At 35.2% G+C, this 21,699-nt stretch overlaps 1 protein-coding gene across 3 annotated transcripts in view; it reads right to left on the reverse strand.

Annotated features, from left to right (window-relative positions):
* Nucleotides 1-21,699, reverse strand: part of GSK3B (glycogen synthase kinase 3 beta) — a 215,221-nt gene that overhangs the window by 42,184 nt on the left and 151,338 nt on the right. For all 3 annotated transcript variants that reach the window (XM_055434913.2, XM_055434834.2, XM_055434986.2), the window contains exon 8: nt 6,434-6,529. In XM_055434913.2, the coding sequence (XP_055290888.1) occupies nt 6,434-6,529 (96 nt within the window). The remainder of the gene's footprint in view (nt 1-6,433; nt 6,530-21,699) is intronic.

Genomic DNA, 21,699 nt, shown 5'->3' on the forward strand with positions numbered 1-21,699 from the left:
TAAACTGTCTTTCAATACTACCCACCCTCATCCACCAGTCCTTCTATCACCTTTAAAAGGAGGCTCCTTTTTCCCTCCACCACCCACACTGAAGATCCTCCCTATGATACCTACAGTATGTGAAACACCTTGGAACACCAACAGCACATAATCAAGTATATGGTTATTATTTAATACTTGCTTCAACTGACTCAGATACATATCACCCTTAAGTGTTTCAAAAACGGAGACTAAATATTTTAGTTTTTTTTTGTATCCTTTATGGTATCTAGTACAGCACTGATACACAGGAGTTAAGTGTTTTAAAGAACACATGGTAAGTCACAAATTTTTGCCTTCTTTTTTAATTCACCTTCATCCCTATCCTCTGCTCCTCACTAGTGATACATTCTTTCTTTTTTACCTTATTCTTCTCACCTTAGTAGTTGGATTTTAATGTGCAATAGTTTCCAAAGAAATAGGGTAAAGCCAGTATAAACAGAAAAGTGAGGAGGTCTATTCACATAGCAAAAAAATGTTAGAGAAGAAGTGATTATTCTAGCACTAATGAAGATGGAGGTAGAAAATTCAGTAGGGAACATAGTGTATTTATGAGACAAGTGATAATGTACTAGTTGAGGTCAGTAGGCAGATGGGTTGAATAGTAATATTGAAGTTGATTACCTGAACAGCAGACAAAACAGACAAATGACAAACTTAGGAACCAACAGAAATCCCCAACATAGTTTCACATTTTCTGGAATACATGAGCAAAACAAGGCAGAAAGGCCAGAAAAGGTAGAGTGGATCAGCAAAAAAACAACAACAAAATGTTTGACAGGGATTTTTGCTTTGTGCTAAGACCCTTTGAACTTATTTTTGGTAATGGGTGAAACTAGTTCAAACAGGTAAGCTTACCAAATGAAAATTCATCTTGTAGTCAAAGACTCAGGAAAAAAACATTATGAAGAAAGTCATTTAAAAAAATTATAGTGTGCCTTTTGGTTTAGCTTTAAGCATAGTGAATAATACATGTAATAACTAATTCAGCTAGTCTGATTCCTTTGATGATGGAAATGACCTCAATTTTTTGCTTATTCTGTTAGCTAGTTAGAAACACTAGTATTCACTCATTTCACAGCATATGGACTGTGTTCTAAGAAATCAAGTATGTAAGGATTGATTTTTGTGGATAATGCTTTCTGGGATACTTAAATCAATGATCTAAGGTCCCCACATATCCTACAGATAATTAACTATTAATCATGTATATCCAAGTCTCAGCAACAAACATTTTGAGGTAACATATTCATTTTATTATCAACAAAAGAGAAATGAGAAGCTGCTATGGTACATATACATACATATACGGTATGACTTGGAAGGTACTACAGGAGTTATATGGTGGGAATAATCACACAGAGCTTGGATAATTAGATGTTTCATGGGAGAAGGAGATCTGAAGTCTTGGACAAAGGTCAAGACTTAGTAAGTAAGCAGAGAAAAAGAAGAACACTCTAAGTGTTCACTAGTAAGAGGTAGAAATGAATGTGGCTTTTTCGGGGAACAATCAGGAGAACAGTTTGATCAGATCAAGAAATTCAGCATGACTGCATGATCCCTTCAAAGTGAGCAGGACAAGACTCTCATATGTAGCTAAGTTATTAAACAGTACTCAGTCAATCGAAAGAAACCAAGGCCCTTGGGATTCTAATCTACTTCCTCTGCTGCTGCTGCTGCTAAGTCACTTCAGTCGTGTCCGACTGTGTGTGACCCCATAGATGGAAGCCCACCAGGCTCCCCCGTCCCTGGGATTCTCCAGGCAAGAACACTGGAGTGGCCTGCCATTTCCTTCTCCAATGTGTGAAAGTGAAAAGTGAAAGTGAAGTCGCTCAGTCATGTCCGACCCTTAGCGACCCCACAGACTGCAGCCTACCAGGCTCCTCCATCCATGGGATTTTCTAGGCAAGAGTACTGGAGTGGCTTGCCATTGTGACTTCCTCTACTAACTAGAAATAACATGTATAAATTTCATTACTCTGAAAGAATATACAGACATCTGTGTTACCTAACTCAGGGGTCCCCAACTTCCAGGATGTAATGCCTGATGATGTGAGGTGGAACTGATGTAATAATAGAAATAAATTGCACAGTAAATGTAATGCGTCTGAATCACCCTCAAACCATCCCATCCCTGGTCTATGGTCTTCTCCGAAACCGGTCCCAGGAGCCAAAATGGCTGGGTACTGCTGATCTAACTGACCTCACAGGATTATTTAATACTGGAATAATACAGGGGAATATCTGCTTTAACTTTAACAAAAAGTTAGCATAATCAGATACTCAAAATAGGGAATATACATATACAACCATTACAATGTTAATTTTATTAGAAATCCTTAATCTATCCTAACTGAACACTAAACTTTCAAATTCATTGCCTAATTACATGCATTTAAGGGTGAGGGAGCTGGAGAACTTGGGAAAGATTAGGTTTAACTGACTAAATGCCTCAGGAAAGGTTAAGAGCAGGACAAAGAACTAGATCTCTCGTTTTTCTGCAAAGAAAAGCAGAAATAATTCGGAAGAGAGCGACTGGATAATCTGCCATCCAAACTGGGACAGTGAAGAGTGTGAAGAACATGCCATTAATAATCATACTGTGCAAACATAAATTGGGACATATAATCACTCTTCTAATTTTAAGTATGGTATATAAAAATTTTCCTATAGGCAATAAGGAATCAGAACATTTTCAAACAGGAGACACAATATCACATTTTAAGGAAGATGACTTTGACAGCAGTGAGGATGTGAAAGATATGAAGGAGGGAAATCAGGAGGTAGGAGGTTGCTTCAGCAATTCTATGATATGATGTTGGGCTAAAGTCAGGGCAGTGGAGACAGAGAGGACAAATCCTCTATATGCATACTTGTTTTCAAAAGAATATGAAGAAAAGACACAACAGCTAACTGCTTTCTTACAGAAGCAAAAAACAACATGAGGCACAAAGAATGGGAGCAATGCTTATGCCAGACCCTTACTTCATCTCAACAGACTGTCATTTACCCAAATCTCCAAGCACCAAATGCAGAATTTCAGCTTCTTCTCTTCTTCTGACCAATCTCCACCTCTATTTAATTCTCAATTTGCTTTTGCTATCATTTCCTTTTGCAGCCCATCTGGCTTTTATTCTTTTAACTGTATGAATGAAATGAAAGGTGCTCAGTCATGTCTGACTCTTTGAGACCCCATGGACTGTAGCCCACCAGACTCCTCTGTCCATGGAATTCTCCAGGCAGGAATACTGGAGTGGGTTGCCATTCCCTTCTCCAGGGGATCTTCCTGACCCGGGGTTTGAACCCAGGACTCCTGCATTGCAGGCGAATTCTTTACCAGTTGAACTATCAAGGAAGCCCTGCTATAGCTTCCCTGTACAGCATACACAAAAAGGCAAGTATTTATCTTCCCCACCATCACTCTAAATATTGGTCCCCGTTTCAAAACATTAGTATATATATTTCCTTTCCAACTTAAGCCACAAATGCTTATTCAATGAATTAGGTTGTTCTGGCTATTAGGTAATAGTCAAGGGCATCTTACTGGATTTCTGAATTCTCAAGATCCCCGCAATATGTCACAGTAGGATTCTTTCATTGTTTTGTTCTTCTGTTTGCTATCTTTCTTATACATCTGAATACCCTTACTCGATGCTTCCAAGGAAGACATTTTCTCCCTTCAACTTTTTGTCTGCCTACTTTTTTTGAGAACAGGAACTCCCAATTCTGGGGATATAGCTGTACTACACTATAACATGATAAAAAAAGGGTTTCAGCAAATGGGGCTAAAGTAGGTTTTAACAGAAGACTTCGATAAAAGCTTTTTCCTTTAAAGAACGACATTATGTATGTTTAAAAAAAAAAAAACTCCACTGGCTGCCTAGCATAAAAGAGTATTTCTCAAGCTGACGTTCACTATCACAAAGGAGGGGAGACTTTGCTCTAGAAATTTAAATTTTGTATTCTTATTTTGACAATAATCTACTCTTAATAATCAATGTAAATATATTCTGGATAATTTGGAAGACAGAGTACTGCCATGAAATTTCTGTGTCTGAATTTGGTTTTGTGTTTACAATCACAGTAACAGCAACCTAATGGTGTGCACTAATGAGAAATGAATCCAAGTGTCCTATTATATAATAAATGCATTTGTACCAAGTGAGAACCAAATTATGTCACATATATGAGTGAAGAATTCACAAGAGTTTGAAGACACAAAATAGGTGGGTGAATTATTATTCTATATATGGTACAAGAATGGAAGCCTAAATAAAACAAAAGGGCTTTGTGTATATTATTCAAGTTGGAAAAGCATCAGTGTAAGATATAGAAACATCTGGAATTCACAAGGGTAAAAGATGTAAAGCATGCAAATTCACCATTAATCTTCTATTGCTTGCATGGTAATTATAATGAATCATTCCTCACATTCCACCCTGGCTAATACTTGAAGAGATATAATCAAGAGGGAAAAGTACAGACTATGACACACACTAATACTGGTGGCAGGCTTGATTTAAAAAAAAATGAGGACAAGGACTACTAAATAAGATCTCACGACCTCATTTCAGCATATTGTATTGCTTAGAAACTCTATACTCAGGATGAACACTTAGAACAGAGTCAACCAAAAAGAATTTTACTTTTCTTTCTTCCTTAAAATAACATGCTGATTTAAAAACAAAAATGGAAATGCAGAACAAAGAAAATAAAATCACCTATACTCTTACTCAAACTACCATTAGCATTTTGGAATACTTCCTTGTATTAATTCAATACACAGAATTCTCTTTGCTTCTTGTACTTCTTTAACATGGCTGAAATCATAGTATACTACAAATCACTTATTACACTGTAACTTGGGATAACTTTGTGGATTCAAACTGCAGCTCGGATTCTAAATCCAAATAGAGTACCTACGATTCTCTGAGTTTAGAACCAGTGAGAGAACCTAAATATCTTCTGACTTGGATTCAAAATAAACTTTAAATACCAAGACCAAAGGATGACTTATCTCAGAGCATTTAGTGTTTATTGAAAACTTAAAAAGAGAGTAGGGGAGAGAGCAATGTCTTGGTCTTTGAAAGCTACAACTTATAATTCTGGAAGTAAAATCATTACTTAGGTCTTTGTTTCTAAATAATGAATAATTAGTAATAAGAGGCTTTTCTGAAGTGAAGAGAAGATATTTGATAACTTGAAGCAAAGAAATCTGAATAATACAACTTAGCAAGAGACCTACTTTGAATCTGGAAATGTAAATTATTTCACCTAAATTACTTTATCTCTTATTATAAAAGATATATAACCAATTAAATGAACTTGTTAATGTTCAAAACAAACTGTTCTATGTACATTTTAAAATATACAAGATCTCTGATTGAAATATATATTAAAAAGTTGAATATTTCCAACCCACAAAATATATAATGAAATATAAGACTAAACTGGGAAGGGGGATATATAGTTGGCACAAAGCTAGAAGGTTAAAAAACCTGGTATTAAACAAACACACACATACACAGAGAAGAAGCTTAATCCTGACTTTGTCAGTCACATATGGAAACACGGATAAATCATCTGGCATGTTTAGTTAGTTTCAGAATCTATAAAACAAGAGAGTCACTCTAGCTATAAACCTTATTGAGATTTTTTTTTTTCCCCTCTGAATACAATCTCACAAATCAGACATGAAAATAACTTTTCAATAAAATCTCTCTACAATCATTTCAATTAACTATCAAAACAAAAAATAAAGTCTTCTCATAAGTTAGTACTCATGCTCTTAGAATTGACTCCAACTAAAAGTTGAAGTTAGGCTTTTCCAATGGCTAGTGACATCCTGTGGGCATATCAACTGCTTTCAATGTATACTATTCATGAGACCAAATCTTCATTTTACTCTTGCTCCCAAAACACCAATAAGAAAGTAAACAAGAGAAGAACACAAAATATAACCTATATACTAGTAGTTTAAAAAGAATAAAAATATATGTGATACTGAATGCTATATGATACTGAATGTATGTAAATATCCCTAACTATGTAAAGAAATTACTTCTGAATTTTAAAAGAGTAAAAATTTATATATAAGATCCTGCACTTAACGAAATTCTTTATTTGAATACTATGTATATGTACTGTCCTCATCCTACAAAAAAAAAACCAGATTGGAAACTTTCTACAGGAAATCAATGGGAATGAAGCTATATACAATCAATGAAACACTGATGTATAATTATCCAATTATTTTTACATGAAGAAGTGCTGTTGTACTTTGTATTCTGACAGCCACCTAGTTTCAAAATAGTTTAGTTCAAGAACAATGAGAAATCCAACTTCTAAGTAACTACTGGCTAATGTATTTTTTAAAAAACTCTTTTTGACTCACCTTAGTCCAAGGATGTGCCTTAATTTGAGGGAATTTGAATTCCGTGTAGTTTGGGTTCATTTCTCTAATTTGCTCCCTTGTTGGTGTCCCCAGGACCTAGAAAAAGAAAGAAAGTTACTGCCATAATTTTCTATATACTTACAAATATAGTTTTTATGTTTTAATGTACTGGTTTCACTGGAAAAAGGAATTCCAAAGTTATAAAATATGTAACTCATTAAACAGCAGATTTTATAAAAGACTTCAATTTCTGACTAGAGAACCCAAGCTATAGGTAGTATACAGACTTTTATAGTAATAGTCATCAAGTTTGTATAAGAAAGGTCACTCAAAAATATTCAACTAAAAATCAGGCATCTTCATTCTGTCTAAAAAACAACCTATTGTGATGACATCTGAAGTGAGAGTATCTTTTATTCATTTATTCATCAGTAAAGTAAGTCAAAGGTTTTATTATCAAAAAACTAATTAGGAGAACCTTAGTCAAACATGGTCATCAATAATTCCATTCAATCACTGACTATTAAGTGAATGTCCCTGTGTACTAGGAACTATATGAAGAATACAAAGAACAAGAGAGATTCTAACTATGAGAAACTTACATACTTGTGTGTGAAAAAAAGTATAACTATAATACAAGATGAAAATATATTGAGTACTTCGTTACCTCCAGAGCTGTATTAGGCACCAAGCAAAGGAAAGTATATGGACTAGACTGCATAAGACAGATGACGGGAAGAGCCATTAAGTACTAAAACGAGTACTTTGAAGAAAAATGACACTTATTACGTATCTTTATAACTCTAGTGCCCAATATAAAACAAGTCTGTTGAAATAAAATACTAATAAAATTCAAGGACAGTTGCACAGAAGGAGCAGAATGTAAAGTACTCAATCAGTGGTGAACAAACAGGGCAAACTAAGAATCTCAGGTGTTTGTTGCTATTGTTTCTAATTCTCTAGACTTCATTAAAACTTTCAGAACTCAGCCAATTTTTTTAAAGTTTTATTCTTCAAAAGACACTCATATGAAAACAAAACATAAGCTAGACTAAGTACTATATAATTTAATTCATATAGAATTCTAGAACATCTTCTGCCTACAGTGACAGAAAGAAGATTCATGGTTGTGAGGAGCTGAAACAAAGTTTACAAAGAGGTACTAGGAAATTATTAGGGGTAATAAATATAATACAACTTCCTTTCCTTCCTGTAGTAGAATTCCAGATTTACAGAGAAGCAAAGAGAACTGAGAAGGAAAATATCTGGTGTTTGCAACTGCAGCTATCACATATTTGTAAGTGAGGAGCTATCTATATTTAAAATATGAAAAATAAAAGTTTTAATTTTAAATAATAAGTCCTTATTTTCTAAATTGGACTCTTGTATGTGTACATGTATGGGAAAAAGGGAAAAGAGTGAAAAAGAAGGGAGAGAACCTATTGATAATTCTGCCTTCCAAATGCAACTCCACTGGATTTTTTTAAATGCTAAAGAAAAACATCAGCAATGTTAAAAAATGAGCATTTAAAATGCATACTTTCAATGATGCTACAATCCACTAATTTCATTTTAAGACATATACTCTAATCTAGAGAAACTCTTTATAATATATATTAGTCTGTAATAGGAGCTTCCCTGATGGCTCAAGCAGTAAAGAATCTGCCTGCAATGAAGGAGACATATGAAACACGAGTTTGATTCCTGGGTCAGGAAGATTCCCTGGAGGAAGGCATGGCAACCCACTCTAGTATTCTTCCCAGGAAAATACCATGGATAGAGGAGCCCCGTGGACCTTAGCCTTTTTTATGTCACAAAGCGTAGGACATAACTGAAGCAACTGAGCACACACACAGTCTGTAATTATACAACTTTGCAGGCCAAAGCAAAAATCCAAAAGTAGAATTAATAAATAAAGTGTGACATAGTCATACAATGATATACTAACTAGCAATGAAAATAAATGAACTAGAGCAACATATACCTTATTGGATGAATTTCACACAGTGGTGAGTTTTCACTCAATAATGGCTTTATGTAAAGTTTAAAAACTGGAAACACTAAACTATGTTTTAGTTTATGTGAAAGTGAAGTGAAGTGAAAGTTGCTCAGCCATGTCTGACTTTTTGCGACTCCATGAACTATACAGTCCATGGAATTCTCCAGGCCAGAACACTGGAGAGGGTAGCCGTTCCCTTCTCCAGGGGATCTTCCCAACCCAGGGATCAAACCCAGATCTCCCACACTGCAGGCAGATTCTTTAACCAGCTGAGCCACTAGGGAAGCCCAAGAATACTGCAGTGGGTATCCAGAACACTGGAGAGGGTAGCCTATCCCTTCTCCAGAGGATCTTCCCGACCCAGGAATTGAACTGGGGTCTCCTGCACTGCACGTGGATACTTGACCAGCTGAGTTACCAGGGAATCCTTTAGTTTACATAGTTAAACTAAATCAAAAGCATGGGAATATTCACTAGAAAAATCAAGTATAGATTATTTAGCTTACTAGAAATAATGGAGGAGAAGGGACTGTGACTGGGGTGGGCATAAGTAGTTCTCTAATTCTAATTCTTAATATGAGTGGTACTTACATGGATAGTCACTTTATTATTATGCTTTAAACTTAATACATTTTTATATATTTTTGTATTATGATATATTTCACAATAAATAATAATGACACTTAAGAAATGCCCACTCTCAAATCAGTGAGTAATTTTTGTGCTGCTGCTGCTGCTAAGTCACTTCAGTCGTGTCCGACTCTGTGTGACCCCACAGACGGCAGCCCACCAGGCTTCCCCGTCCCTGGGATCCTCCAGGCAAGAATTGTTAGCACAAGGCACAGTCCTAACTCCCTGGGACAAGCTGGTAAAAATGCCAAAAGAAATAAGGGGTTGTATATAGATCATCAGTAAATCCCTCTTTTTACTGTATGAATATAGATCATATGAACTTATTGGCTATTTGGCTGACTTTTCCATATTTACACACTGTATAATGAAAAAGGCAGGATGCTCCTTGAAGTGAACGTTTCAATTCGTATATGCTTTTTATTATAACCTAAGAATATTCCTGGCGGAAGCAAATCTGTGAAATACACAACAAACAGCTGAGAAACACATGACATGCACACAAGGTTTGCTTAACATAAACATATAAGTTATAATAATTTATTTTATGTGAAAGCAAGAAAGTATACTATATGTGTGCATATGTGAAGTCACTCCCATATTCTCCCTAAACTGTCTCACAGCCACTTAGATCTAAACATTTATTGCAAGTTTTATATGTGAAAAATTTCACATATGAGAAAAGTTGCATCCTTTTTAAAACAGTGAAAATGTCCTCCCTTTATACTACCAATTCTCTAATATTTTTCAATACTACATTTGTCTCATTACATTTCCACTTCTCCATGCATATATCAATCCACCTTATTTTCTGATGCATTTGAAAATCAGTTGCAGACATTTAATTATGTTATCCCGTCTATGGGGTCACACAGAGTTGGATACGACTGAAGTGACTTAGCAACAGCAGCAGCAGCAGCATACATATAATTAACTAAGGTTTAATATTTCTGACCTTTTCATCTAAGCATTTTTTACATACCTAGAATTCTCATTCGATATATACCAGTGCATGGATGTGGAAAAAAATCTTTTATCACAATGGGAGATTATCTGCTTTGATGAATAGTTATAATACAAAAAAGATTTTTAATTATACTTCTGATTGGTGGTCAGAATTTGTGCTCTTTATCTTTAAAATGTGGATATTTATGACTTTTAAGAAACTTAATTACTATTAATATCTAGTAAATGGAATCATTGATATATTCACTATCAATTACTTAAAAGCAATTAACCAAATAAACCAGCATATCACCACAAAGTGGCAAAGGGTATCTTATTACTGTTACAGCCACATGACCTTGAATCACTGGAGCTATTAGATGGACAAAGCGAAATTCCAATGTCTCTGTCTGTTTTATGTTTAATTTCTCTTGTCAAATATACAACTATTATAATAATTTTTCTATTCTTTTTCTTGTCACTTTAAAATGTTGAAAAGCACATTCTCTCCAGGCTGGCTAATAGAGAAGAAAAGTAGATGAGAGATCCACTAGTCCAGGGATTAGCCAACTTTTCTTAAGGGCCAGAAAGTAAATACCTTAGGCTTTATGGGCCAGAGAGCCTCTGTTACTAGTCAATTCCACTACTGTAGCATATGTGATTGTTTCACATGTAGAATTTTGATTGGAATGTTAAATGGCAGGAAGTCCTATGGATGTGCACATTGTAAGTAATTCTACTGCCTAGAATTTTTAATCTTAAAGCCTAAGTTGTACAACATCCTTGTTATAGAATTGCTTTGTGTACAAATATTGTGTTAACTAAAAGCCTTACATAATAAAGTATAATTCTGTATAACTTGGCATCTCTTTTTAGTAACTGCTAAGTAACTAATATTAGAATTACTCTCTAAACAATTAGAAAACTGACTGATGAAATATTCTTTAAAGGAGAAGGTAAATATGATTCAAAAAAAAGGGAGTAGGGAACTGGTCAACAGATATAGATACAAAAACGACAGAGGGTAGAATGGACAAATAAGGACATAAAACAGCTGTTACAATGAGGAGACAGAGGATTAAAAAAGAAATACAGTAATTGCACAGTTGAAAAGTATGATATGTGAAGTTAAAATTTTCCTGGAAGTCTAAAAACAGGTAAGACACCACAGAAGATAATCAGTGAACTTAAAAAACAAAACAAAACAATAGAAACAATCAAAGCTGAAGCATGGAGGTAAGACAAGCTAGAAAAACATAGGTAAATGTGATCGGAGTCTAAGATGGGGCTTGGGGGAACAGATGTCGAAAAAATATTTGAAGAAATAGTGGACAACATTTCCCCAAATGTGATGAAAATGCTATGAAACCCAAACAGTATAAAAGCCACTGATAAAGGAAAAGTTTTTCCCAAAGCAAAGAGAAACATTTAATATAGTCGACAATAATAATAGCCAACTTATCAGAAACAAGGCAAGCCAGAAGAAAATAGAGACCTCTCTTAAAAAAAAAGAAATGAGAAACTGGAAACCAAGAAATTCCATATCCAGTAAAAATATCCTTCAAAAGAATGATGGGAACAGAACCAAGATGTCTTGATTTCCAGTTCTCTCCATCAATTAAACCACATAATAAAACTCAGGGCTACTTCTCTCCTTGAAATAGTGAAAAAAATAAAACAAACAAACAAGACATTGTTAAGCAAACAAAAGCTAAGAGAGTTTGTCTTCAGATTTTCACAAGAAAATACTTTAGGATGAAAGAAAATGAATGGTCATTCCTATCTACACTAAGGAATAAAGACCACCAAAAATTATAAATATGGACTATATGTATGACATTTCCCTTTTGCTTTTATTTTTTTAAGTTGGTCACTATTGTGTTCATTTATTTTTAATTGAAGGATAATTGCTTTACAGTATTGCATTGGTTTCTACCAAACATCATCATGAATCTCCCCTTTGCTTTTAAACTAGTTTAAAAGAAAACAGTGTTTAAAGCAAAATAAAGTATTATAGAAGCAAAATGTATGACAAGAGTATAATGGACAGGAAGGGGAAATGGAAATATGCTATTGTAAGGTTCTTACTTTATATGCAAAGTGGTATATTATTATTTGTAGATGGTAATACAGTAGGATGCCTATGTTCAATCTTAGAACAAACTTTAAAAAATGTAACATGGCAATCAATATAGCTTAAAAAGCCAACAGGGAAAATAAAAAACACTCATTATAAGCCACAAGATAGCAGTAAAAAAGGGAGAGGAAGAAACAAACAATAAAAAGAAAACAAATACCAAGGTGGAATATTTAAACCCAACCATATTAATAATCACACTGAATGTAAATGGTCCAGACACTCCAATTAAAGGCAAAAATTATCAGACTCAATGCAATATCAGAAAATTGTAGATTTCAGTACAAGGAAATTAAACAAAAATAAAGAGGGACATTTCCTAATGATAAAAGCAAGTTTAACACTAAATTTAAAATTGTTATAAATACTGTATGTTGATGAAAATGTAAAACACTGGAACTCTCATATACTGCTGGTGGAAGTGCTGAACAGTGAAACTGCTCTGGAAATCAGTTTGATGATTTCTTACAAAGTTTACACACATTTATCATATGACAGCAATTTCAGTCCTGTTCTTTATTGAAGAGAAATGTAAACAAAGGTTTGTTTAAACAAAAAAAGAAGTTTTACTCATAACAGCCAAAACAAAAAAACAAGTCAAATGCTAATCCACAGGTAAATGGATAAACAATTCTTAGAATAGGTAATACAAAGATGGAAAAATCACAAAAACATGATGTTGAACTAAAAAAGCCAGATACAAAGCACACACACACATGATTCCATTCATATGAAATTCTAGAATAGGAAAAACTAACCTGCAGTGACAGAAAGCAGACTAATGGTAACCTGAAACAAAAGATGGGAGACTGCAAAGGTACACAAATAGGGTGATCAACTGTCCCAGCTTACCTGGGACTATCCTGGCAGATCCCTCAGTCTTGGGCAATCTGAGACACTTGGTTACCCTAGGCTGTACACAAGAACATGTTTGGGATGACAGAAATGTTCTAAATCTTGATCAGGATAGTATATATGTTTGTCAAAACTCATTAAACTATACACTTAAAATTGTTATATTTTACTGTATGTAAAATACACCACTATGAAATTAATTTAAAAACTAAAAAACAGACCATTATGTAATTTTTGATGCCATTACTATACTAAATACAACCATGTTTATCTTTCTTCTGTTGCTATTTTAAGGCTAGCATTAAAAGTATCAGAGTCAGCCAAACCTTAAAATTAGAATTATTTTATATACAGTACATACAGTCTTTAAGAAAGCAAAGATGTGAGTTAAGATGCAAAGGAATGTAAGGATGCAAAAATAAGACATAATTGAGAGGCATTAAATTTTTTTTTCAGTCTCCTAAGTCACTCCACTCAATAAAAATATTTACTGAGTTCCTTTGCTCAAGGAACTATAGGGCAGAAAGAATTGTACATTAATTAGTTACTCAGTCATATCCAACTCTTTGCGACCCCACGGACTGTAGCCCTCCAGTCTCCTCTATCCATAGAATCCTCCAGGCAAGAATACTGGAGTGGGTAGCCATTCCTTTCTTCAAGGGATCTTCCCAACCCAGGGAGTGAATCTGCGTCTCCTGCATTGCAGGCAGATTCTTTACCACCTGAGCCAACAGGGAACCCCTGTACATTATAAATCAATTTCAAAAAGCCAAGATCAGTACAACAAAATAAGCACAGAGATTTATGAGGTGAAAGTGCTACAATGAACTGGAGTAAGGAAAAGATTCAGGAAAGGATGTTGGAAGGAGAGACAAAAGCGAATTTTACTTAAGAAATCTAGGAAAAAAATGAATCAGACGCACATTCTATGCACTCTCAGTATGAGGTAGAAAACAGCATGATTTGGATAACAGTTGAGTGTTGACAGAGAATAAGGATTAGATAATGGATGGATGGCAACATTAAAGTCTTAACAGTTAATAAGTGAAAGATTATGAAGAGCAAAGATTCTGAATGCATCACAATCTGCAATCGATTATAAACAACAACAAAAAAAAACAAGTCAACTATCCCATTTCTACTTGAGTATATCTTTTATATATTAAGCTTCTACTAGGTTCAGAGTATATTTCTACTTGATTTATTTCAGTTGATTTATATTTGGAAACTCTGAAATCATATAAATTTTTTCATTTTACAGATTAAAAAAAAAATGTATGTTTGACATGGACCTTAACACTTCAGACACAAAACAAGTCTCAGGGTTCCCTCAAATTTTAAGAGATGGGAGATTAGTTTTTCCCCAGAAACTTTTAAGACTAAAGGTACATTTAAAAAATTATTATTATTTCTGGATTTCCTAAAAACTGAGTGCCCACAACTTAAAGGAAATGAAACTGCACATAATATTTTATGTACTTTTCTATAACTATGGTATCTCTCACACAGTAAAAGGGGGGGGATGTTCAAAATGATCACACTATTGGGAAGAGTATGTACTCTGAGTTATCTATTAGAATAGGATCTTTCCATTTATTGCAAAAAAGCATTTTTTAAGTCTATTATCCTAGAACATCATAGTGGATAGGTGGTAGAAAGACTCAAAGATCAGCTTGTCACAACCCTTTGGGAAGTTGTTCATCTTTTATGATTAAATCAATTATTTCATTTGTATCCAGTCCCATCACCTTTGTTGAACACTTTTTTACATTCATTTAGCTTCAAATTTAGCTAGACACCAGTAAATATCAAGTGATGAATTATGATTCATGTCTTCAAAGAAATAAAGCCAAGAATCATCTGACAAAAGCTCTGAAATACACTTCTTTCACAGCTTTGCGTTTTAATAGCCCAACACCAGAGGTCGCCAAACTTCAGCAATAGAACTATATGTGTTGCCTTTAAAACAAACGTGAAGCCAAAGAAATTCTATTAGAAATCTGTTACTCCTCTGCTTAAAATCCTTCAGTGGCTTCCAAGTGCTTACAGGCTCAAGTGTTCTGGCCACTGCCCACGGCTCCAGACTCCTGGTAAACTTATACACTATCCCCACCATTCAGAACTTTAGGCTCGAACCATAAAGTAACACACAATAGACCTGACTTCACTAAGCATCCTTGTCCAAATTAGCACGTACACCCTCCATTCCCTTCCTTTCTCTCAATGGTGAGTATCTTTGCACGTTTCAATATTCAGTTCAAGAATTTCCTCTTAAATGAAATCTTTCCAGATAGGATTCTCTCTGAATAGGATACTTCTGCCTCTGTACTCCGATCAGACTTCTGGGGTCAGAACTGCCTTCAGTTCAGTTCAGTCACTCAGTCATGTCCGACTCTTTGCAACCCCATGAATCACAGCACACCAGGCCTCCCTGTCCAACACCAACTGCTGGAATTCACTCAAACTCATATCCATCGAGTTGGTGATGCCATCCAGCCATCTTATTCTCTGTCGTCCCCGTCTCCTCCCGCCCCCAATCCCTCCCAGCATCAGAGTCTTTTCCAGTGAGTCAGCTCGTTGCAATATTGGAGTTTCAGTTTTAGCATCAGTCCTTCCAATGAACACCCAGGATTGATCTCCTTTAGAATGGACTGGTTGGATCTCCTTGCAGTCCAAGGGACTCTCAAGAGTCTTCTCCAACACCACAGTTCAAAAGCATCAATTCTTCGGTGATCAGCTTTCTTCACAGTCCAACTCTCACATCCATACATGACCACTGGAAAAACCATAGCCTTGACTAAACGGACCCTGGTAGGCAAAGTAATGTCTCTTCTTTTTAATATGCTATCTAGGTTGGTCATAACTTTCCTTCCAAGGAGTAAGCGTAAGTCTCTGAACTCCTTGAGGGTAAAGCCCCTTGGTGCAGGCCCAAATGGTTCACTAAATCAACATGTTGTTAACATGATGCACCCTGAAAGACTGAAAGGATACATGGCCATAATGAATTCAATCAAAGCTTTTAAAACAAGCAGACAAAAAATTGTATAACACAGAGGCAAGAGAGATTTGTGAATAAAAAAATGTTTATTTAAATTGGATAACTGTCAGGTTGACTGTCTATATCATAAATGTGACAATGTGAAAATCAAAAAACATGTCACTGAGCTACTCTATTTCAAAATATCAGTACTCTACTGACACTGGAATCATTACATTTTCACTTCCAAAGGATTGATATAAAATGTTATGCTCTCTGGTATATCCCTACAAGTTACGCGTTTTAAACTTTTTAAATACACTATAGGTAGGTAGCTAAAATACTTAACTATCAAAACAAGACAAGTGAAGTTGCTCAGTTGTGTCCTGCTCCTTGCAACCCATGGACTGTAGCCTACCAGGTCCTCCACCCATGGGGATTTTCCAGGCAAGAGTCCTGGAGTTGGTTGTCATTTCCTTCTCCAGGGGATCTTCCCAACCTAGAGAGAGAACCCAGGTCTCCCACATTGCAGGCAGACGCTGACACGCAGATTTTATACAGTTTCTATTGACCTCTCCTATAATAAATGAGTGAAATTCTGGTATAAGGATTTGTTTGTGGGGTTTGCAATGTTTCTTTCTCAGGGTTTTCCTCTGATTTCCAAAAGGCAAGGAACCTACCCCCAACCCCAAAGCTATAGCAGCAGCAGCAAATCATTAAAATCCCATTAGGAATACAGTGAAGAAAAGAGCATCAAGCTGTCATGTTATTTTGAACACAACAAAAGTATCTGAATAAATTATTCAAAAGTATTCAAAAGTATTTGAATAAATACTTTTGGCTAAAGTATTTATTCAGCCTAAACTAGTACAGGAGGGTCCCTTTGTGTATTCATGATTTATTCCATTTAACCCTGTGCCACCTGTCACTTAACTGGATCTGAATGCTTTGCAAAGCTATGGTCAGTTTACTGCCTTTCTTAAAATATGGTGGAAACAGCAACACACCCTTATCAGAAGTTCTGCAGGTAGATGTCTTCAGTCTTGTCTTAAAAAACAAAGCTTTGAGATATACACCCCTCTAAAGAGCTTACTTCTTTTTTAGTATATTCAGTGCTGTACAACCATCAACTGCTCTCTGATTTCAGAACATGTTCATCATCCCCAAATTAAACCCTGAACCTGTGCGCAGTCACTCCCATTTCTACGCTCCCCAATTACTGACAACCACTAATCTACTTTCTGTCTCTACAGATTTGCTTATTCTGGACATTTCATATAAATGGAATCACATTAACATGTGTCCTTTTGTGTTTGATATTTTCTGTGATAGTCTGTATTTGACACTTTTTATTCATCAGCTGATGGAGAATTGAAATGTTTATACTTTTTTGGCTGTAAATAATACTGCTACGAACCTTTATGTACAAGTTTTTTTGTAGATAAATGTTTTCAAATTCCTATGAAGGGAACTGCTGAGTTGTGTGGTAACCCTGTTATTTTGAGGAAGTGCAAAACCATTTTTGGTTTATACCATTTTACAATCCCTCGAGCAATGTATGAAAGTTTCAATTTCTCCACATCCTCTGGTAAGGATTCCCAAGAGGCTCAGTGGATAAAGAATCTGCCTGCAATGCAGGAGACGCAGATTCAATCCCTGGGTTGGGAAGATCTCCTGGAGGAGGGCATGGCAACCTACTCCAGTTATTTTGCCTGGAGAATTCCATGGACAGAGAAGCCAGGTAGGCTACAGCCCATAAGTCTGCAAAGTCAGACACAACTGAAAAACTAAGCACGCACATTACCAATACTAGTTATTGTGGGTCTTTATTTTGGCCATCCTAATAAATATGACTCAGTATCCATTATGGATTTGATTTGCATTTCTCTAATGACTAACAATGTTGAGCATCTTTTTTTGTGTGTCCTTACTGATCATCTGTATGTTTCTTTCCACAAGTGTTAATTTGGATCCTTTGCCCATTTTTCTCTTGAGCTGTCGTTTTATGGTTGAGTTGTAAGAGTTCCTTATTCTAGATATAAATTCCTTATCATATATATAATCTGCAAAATTCTGCCATTCTGTGTGTTGCCTTTTAATTTTCTGAATGGTAGCCTTTGGCAAACAAATTTTTAAATTTTGATGAAGCTCAATATATATGTTTTTTCTACTGTCACTCGTGCTTTTGGTTTCGTATCTAAAAAAAAATAATTTACACCTATGTTTCTTTCTAAAGAGTTTTACAATCTTGGCTCTAGGCCTATGCATTTTGAGTTAATTTTTGTACATGGTATGAGACGTAGGGGTCCAACTTCATTCTTTTGCATATGGATATCCAGTTGCCCAAATATCATTTGTTAAAAAGACTACTGTTTACCCATTGAACTGCCACGGAACCCTTGTCAAAGGTCATGTGACCATATAAACATAAAGGTTTACTTCTAGACATTCAATTGTGCTCCACTGACCTACATGCCTATCTATACTCACGTCAGGACTAAACATTCTCACCCCCCTTTCTTGAGGTTTAACTGACAAAATTATAAGACATACTAAATGAACACAGTGGTGATTTTATATACATACACATTGTGAAAGGATACCTACCACCTAGTTAATTAACATATTCATCACCTCACACTTTTCTTTCTTCTCTTCCTTCTTCTGGTGAGAACATTTAGGTCAATAGTGTTATCAACTATAACTACCATGTTTTACATCAGATCCTCAGACCTCATTCATCTTAGAAAATCTGTCCTCTTTACCAACCTCTCCTCATTTCCTCCACTCCCTAAGCCCCAGGGGCAGCCACTTTTCTACTCTCTATGATTGACTTTTTTCCTTTTCTTTTTAGAGTCTACATACAGGTGATACCATGGAGCAGTTGTCTTTCTCTGTCTGGCTTATTTCATTTAGCATATTGCCCTAAGGTCCATCCATTCATGTTATAAAAAAATGGCAGAATTTCCTTCCTTCTTCTGGCTTAATAATATTCCACTGTAGATGCACTATCTTGATTACTGCAGCTATAAAATAAGTTTCAAAAGTGGGAAGTATGACTTTTCTTCCCTAATAAAATTTTATATTTAGCAACAAGCACTTTCCTTCCCCCCAAAAAAGGTGATTATTATTTTTATTACGCAAATTATTCATTGTAAAGTAAAACAAAGTCACTCTTGGTTAATACATATTCGCAGCGGTCATTTTTTCTGCCCCCCCCACCCCCCAGGTGAATGTTAGCCATAGTTGTATGTTCAAGGTAAGGGTATATAACAAAAAGAGGGGTGGCAGATGGGATTAGAATCTCCTGGGTTAAAGAAAAAAAAACACCTCACTATATTTTCCAAACTTGTAAAAAATCACACTCCCCTTTGAGACACGTAAACACTTTATACACTCATCCCCCAGCTCCCGCTTCCTCTGAGAATCACGAACACCACAGCTCTTAGTGCTATAGTTCTTGTGGTGTTGTAGTACCACAAGCCAAGATTTTCTCTGTGTTTTCCTTCTGTTACACATATCAATAAAACAATAAGAATTATGTTTTATAAATATGAAATATCAATCAGTATGCTTTTAACAAAATAAATGCCTCTCTACAAGAGTCCAGTGTTTCTTTATATTGAACCCTGAAAATAAAGAAATATAGAGAAGAACTCAAATTGCCACCAGTAAAGTGTATTATATTCCACAAAGAGTAATTTTGTGGATGGTCTTCTGACTCAGGTTCTAAAATACAACTGTTAATACAACAGTTTTGAGGTGAAAATGTCATGAAACTTAGGTTTATGACAAAAAAGGTTTCTTTCAATAAATAAAACATATTCTGGCAACTTAGTAAATCATTTTATACTGCTTGCTTTGGGTAAATTAATTTCAAATGGATGTCATTAGTCTCAAGTCAAAAGCTAACTAGACCACATTGCCATGACAAAACTTATTTATGCCTGGACACAATTACATATAAGCATATAGAGATTTAACCAAATATGAGTAAGTTACTACAGAGTCAGTAAAATTTCATAGTAGCAACATAAAACTGATTTTTCTTCTGGCCTATGTACAACATATTAATGTAAAGATACAATTGAGAAATTTTACATTAAAATGATTTTTCTAATACTCATTTACTTATTTTTAAAATGTTGACACTATGTGTATAGTATTTATGTTGCAGGCAGTTACTATAAATTGTAACCATTATTTTTTGCACTAGTATAGGAATATTTAATCTAGACATTTGAGATGAGCTTCAGAAAGTTCAAGGTTCACCTGATATTATACGCCAAATTTTGGCATGTATGTTTTTTTTGGGGAGAGTCCATTGATATGAAAGATTTTCAAAGAGGTCCATGATGCAAAAGCAACTAAAAAGTCGCCGCTCTAGTCAGTAATAAACGCAGAAAAATGTAAACAATAAAACAAGAATGAAAAAAGCAATGAAATATTTATATATATATTACATTTTATACAAGTAAAAATCTGTACACAGTGTGCTTACTAGTTCTGGGGAGTCGAAAAGGGAGAGAGAACTAAGTTTACTATGTTGTCCCTGTGGTCTGTTAACAAGAAGAGCTCTATGACAACAAAAGAAATACCATCAGGTAACATATGATTAAGCTCCAAATATATGTTAGCAAAGATACATCATGGATCCATCAAAAAACTTAGGAATTAAAGTATTTTATACTTATTAAATTCTCATTAAATTAGTCTCTTAGACCTCTGTCTGAAAGATTATTTGATGGTGAAAATGTCAAGCCAGGAGACAGGGGATACACAGGTGCTAAACAATCCGTAATATGGAGATAACTGAAAGGCAGTGTTTGCAAAGCAAAGATGATGAAGATAACAGAGCTGTACTTGAAAGCAAAGGAATCCACTTTTACAACCCTGATTAATTTAGATGAAGTACAATTAAACTTAGTTCAAAGACATCACAAACTGACTTAGTATATTCATTACAACAGGATTTAGGAGCGTTTTCCTTTGTGGTCACACTTGAAATACACTAAATTAAGTGGGTTCTAGATAATAAGTTGAAATTAAGTATCATATTATTTTCCCGAGAGCTACAAAATTCCATGAATAGAGGACACCAACTTAGTTAAAGATGAATCAGACAGGATTTTCCTACCACCCAACCCTTCCCAGATATGGCAGTCACACTATTCATCTTCATCATCATCATCATCTTGCTAGGATTAAAGGGTTAAGTGTAGTAATATGTGTAAAGTGCTGAGCTCAGTGCCTGGTGCAGAGGAAGTTCTGAGTAGCAGCTTTTATGATCAGCAGTATTTTACCAATATTTGAAAATGCAGACCTCTGAGGGGCCAGATAATCACTAATCTATTTGTCTAAATTATCCTACAAAGCCCCTGGTGGCTCAGACAGTAAAGAATCTGCCTGCAATGCAGAAGACCTGAGTTTGATCCCTGAGTTGGGAAGGTTCCTTGGAGAAGGCAATGGCAAAGCACTCCAGTATTCCTGCCTGGAGAATTTCATGGACAGAGGAGCCTGGCGGGCTATAGTCCATGGGGTTGCAAAGAGTCACACATGACTGAGTGACTAACATATACTGCAAAGGGCCATCAGTCAAATGAAAGACCAGGAAAACAATGATTTAGATAGATATTTGTAATAAAATGCAGCCCTCTTAACTCTATGTAACTGTATTTATTTGTTTACTAACAAAAGATTCTGGCATAAAACAACTGAAAACA

Source organism: Moschus berezovskii, chromosome 1 (genome assembly GCF_049115385.1).
Source record: "Moschus berezovskii isolate FMDL1 chromosome 1, NW_MosBer_1.0, whole genome shotgun sequence".
In the NCBI taxonomy this organism is placed as follows: Eukaryota; Metazoa; Chordata; class Mammalia; order Artiodactyla; family Moschidae; genus Moschus; species Moschus berezovskii.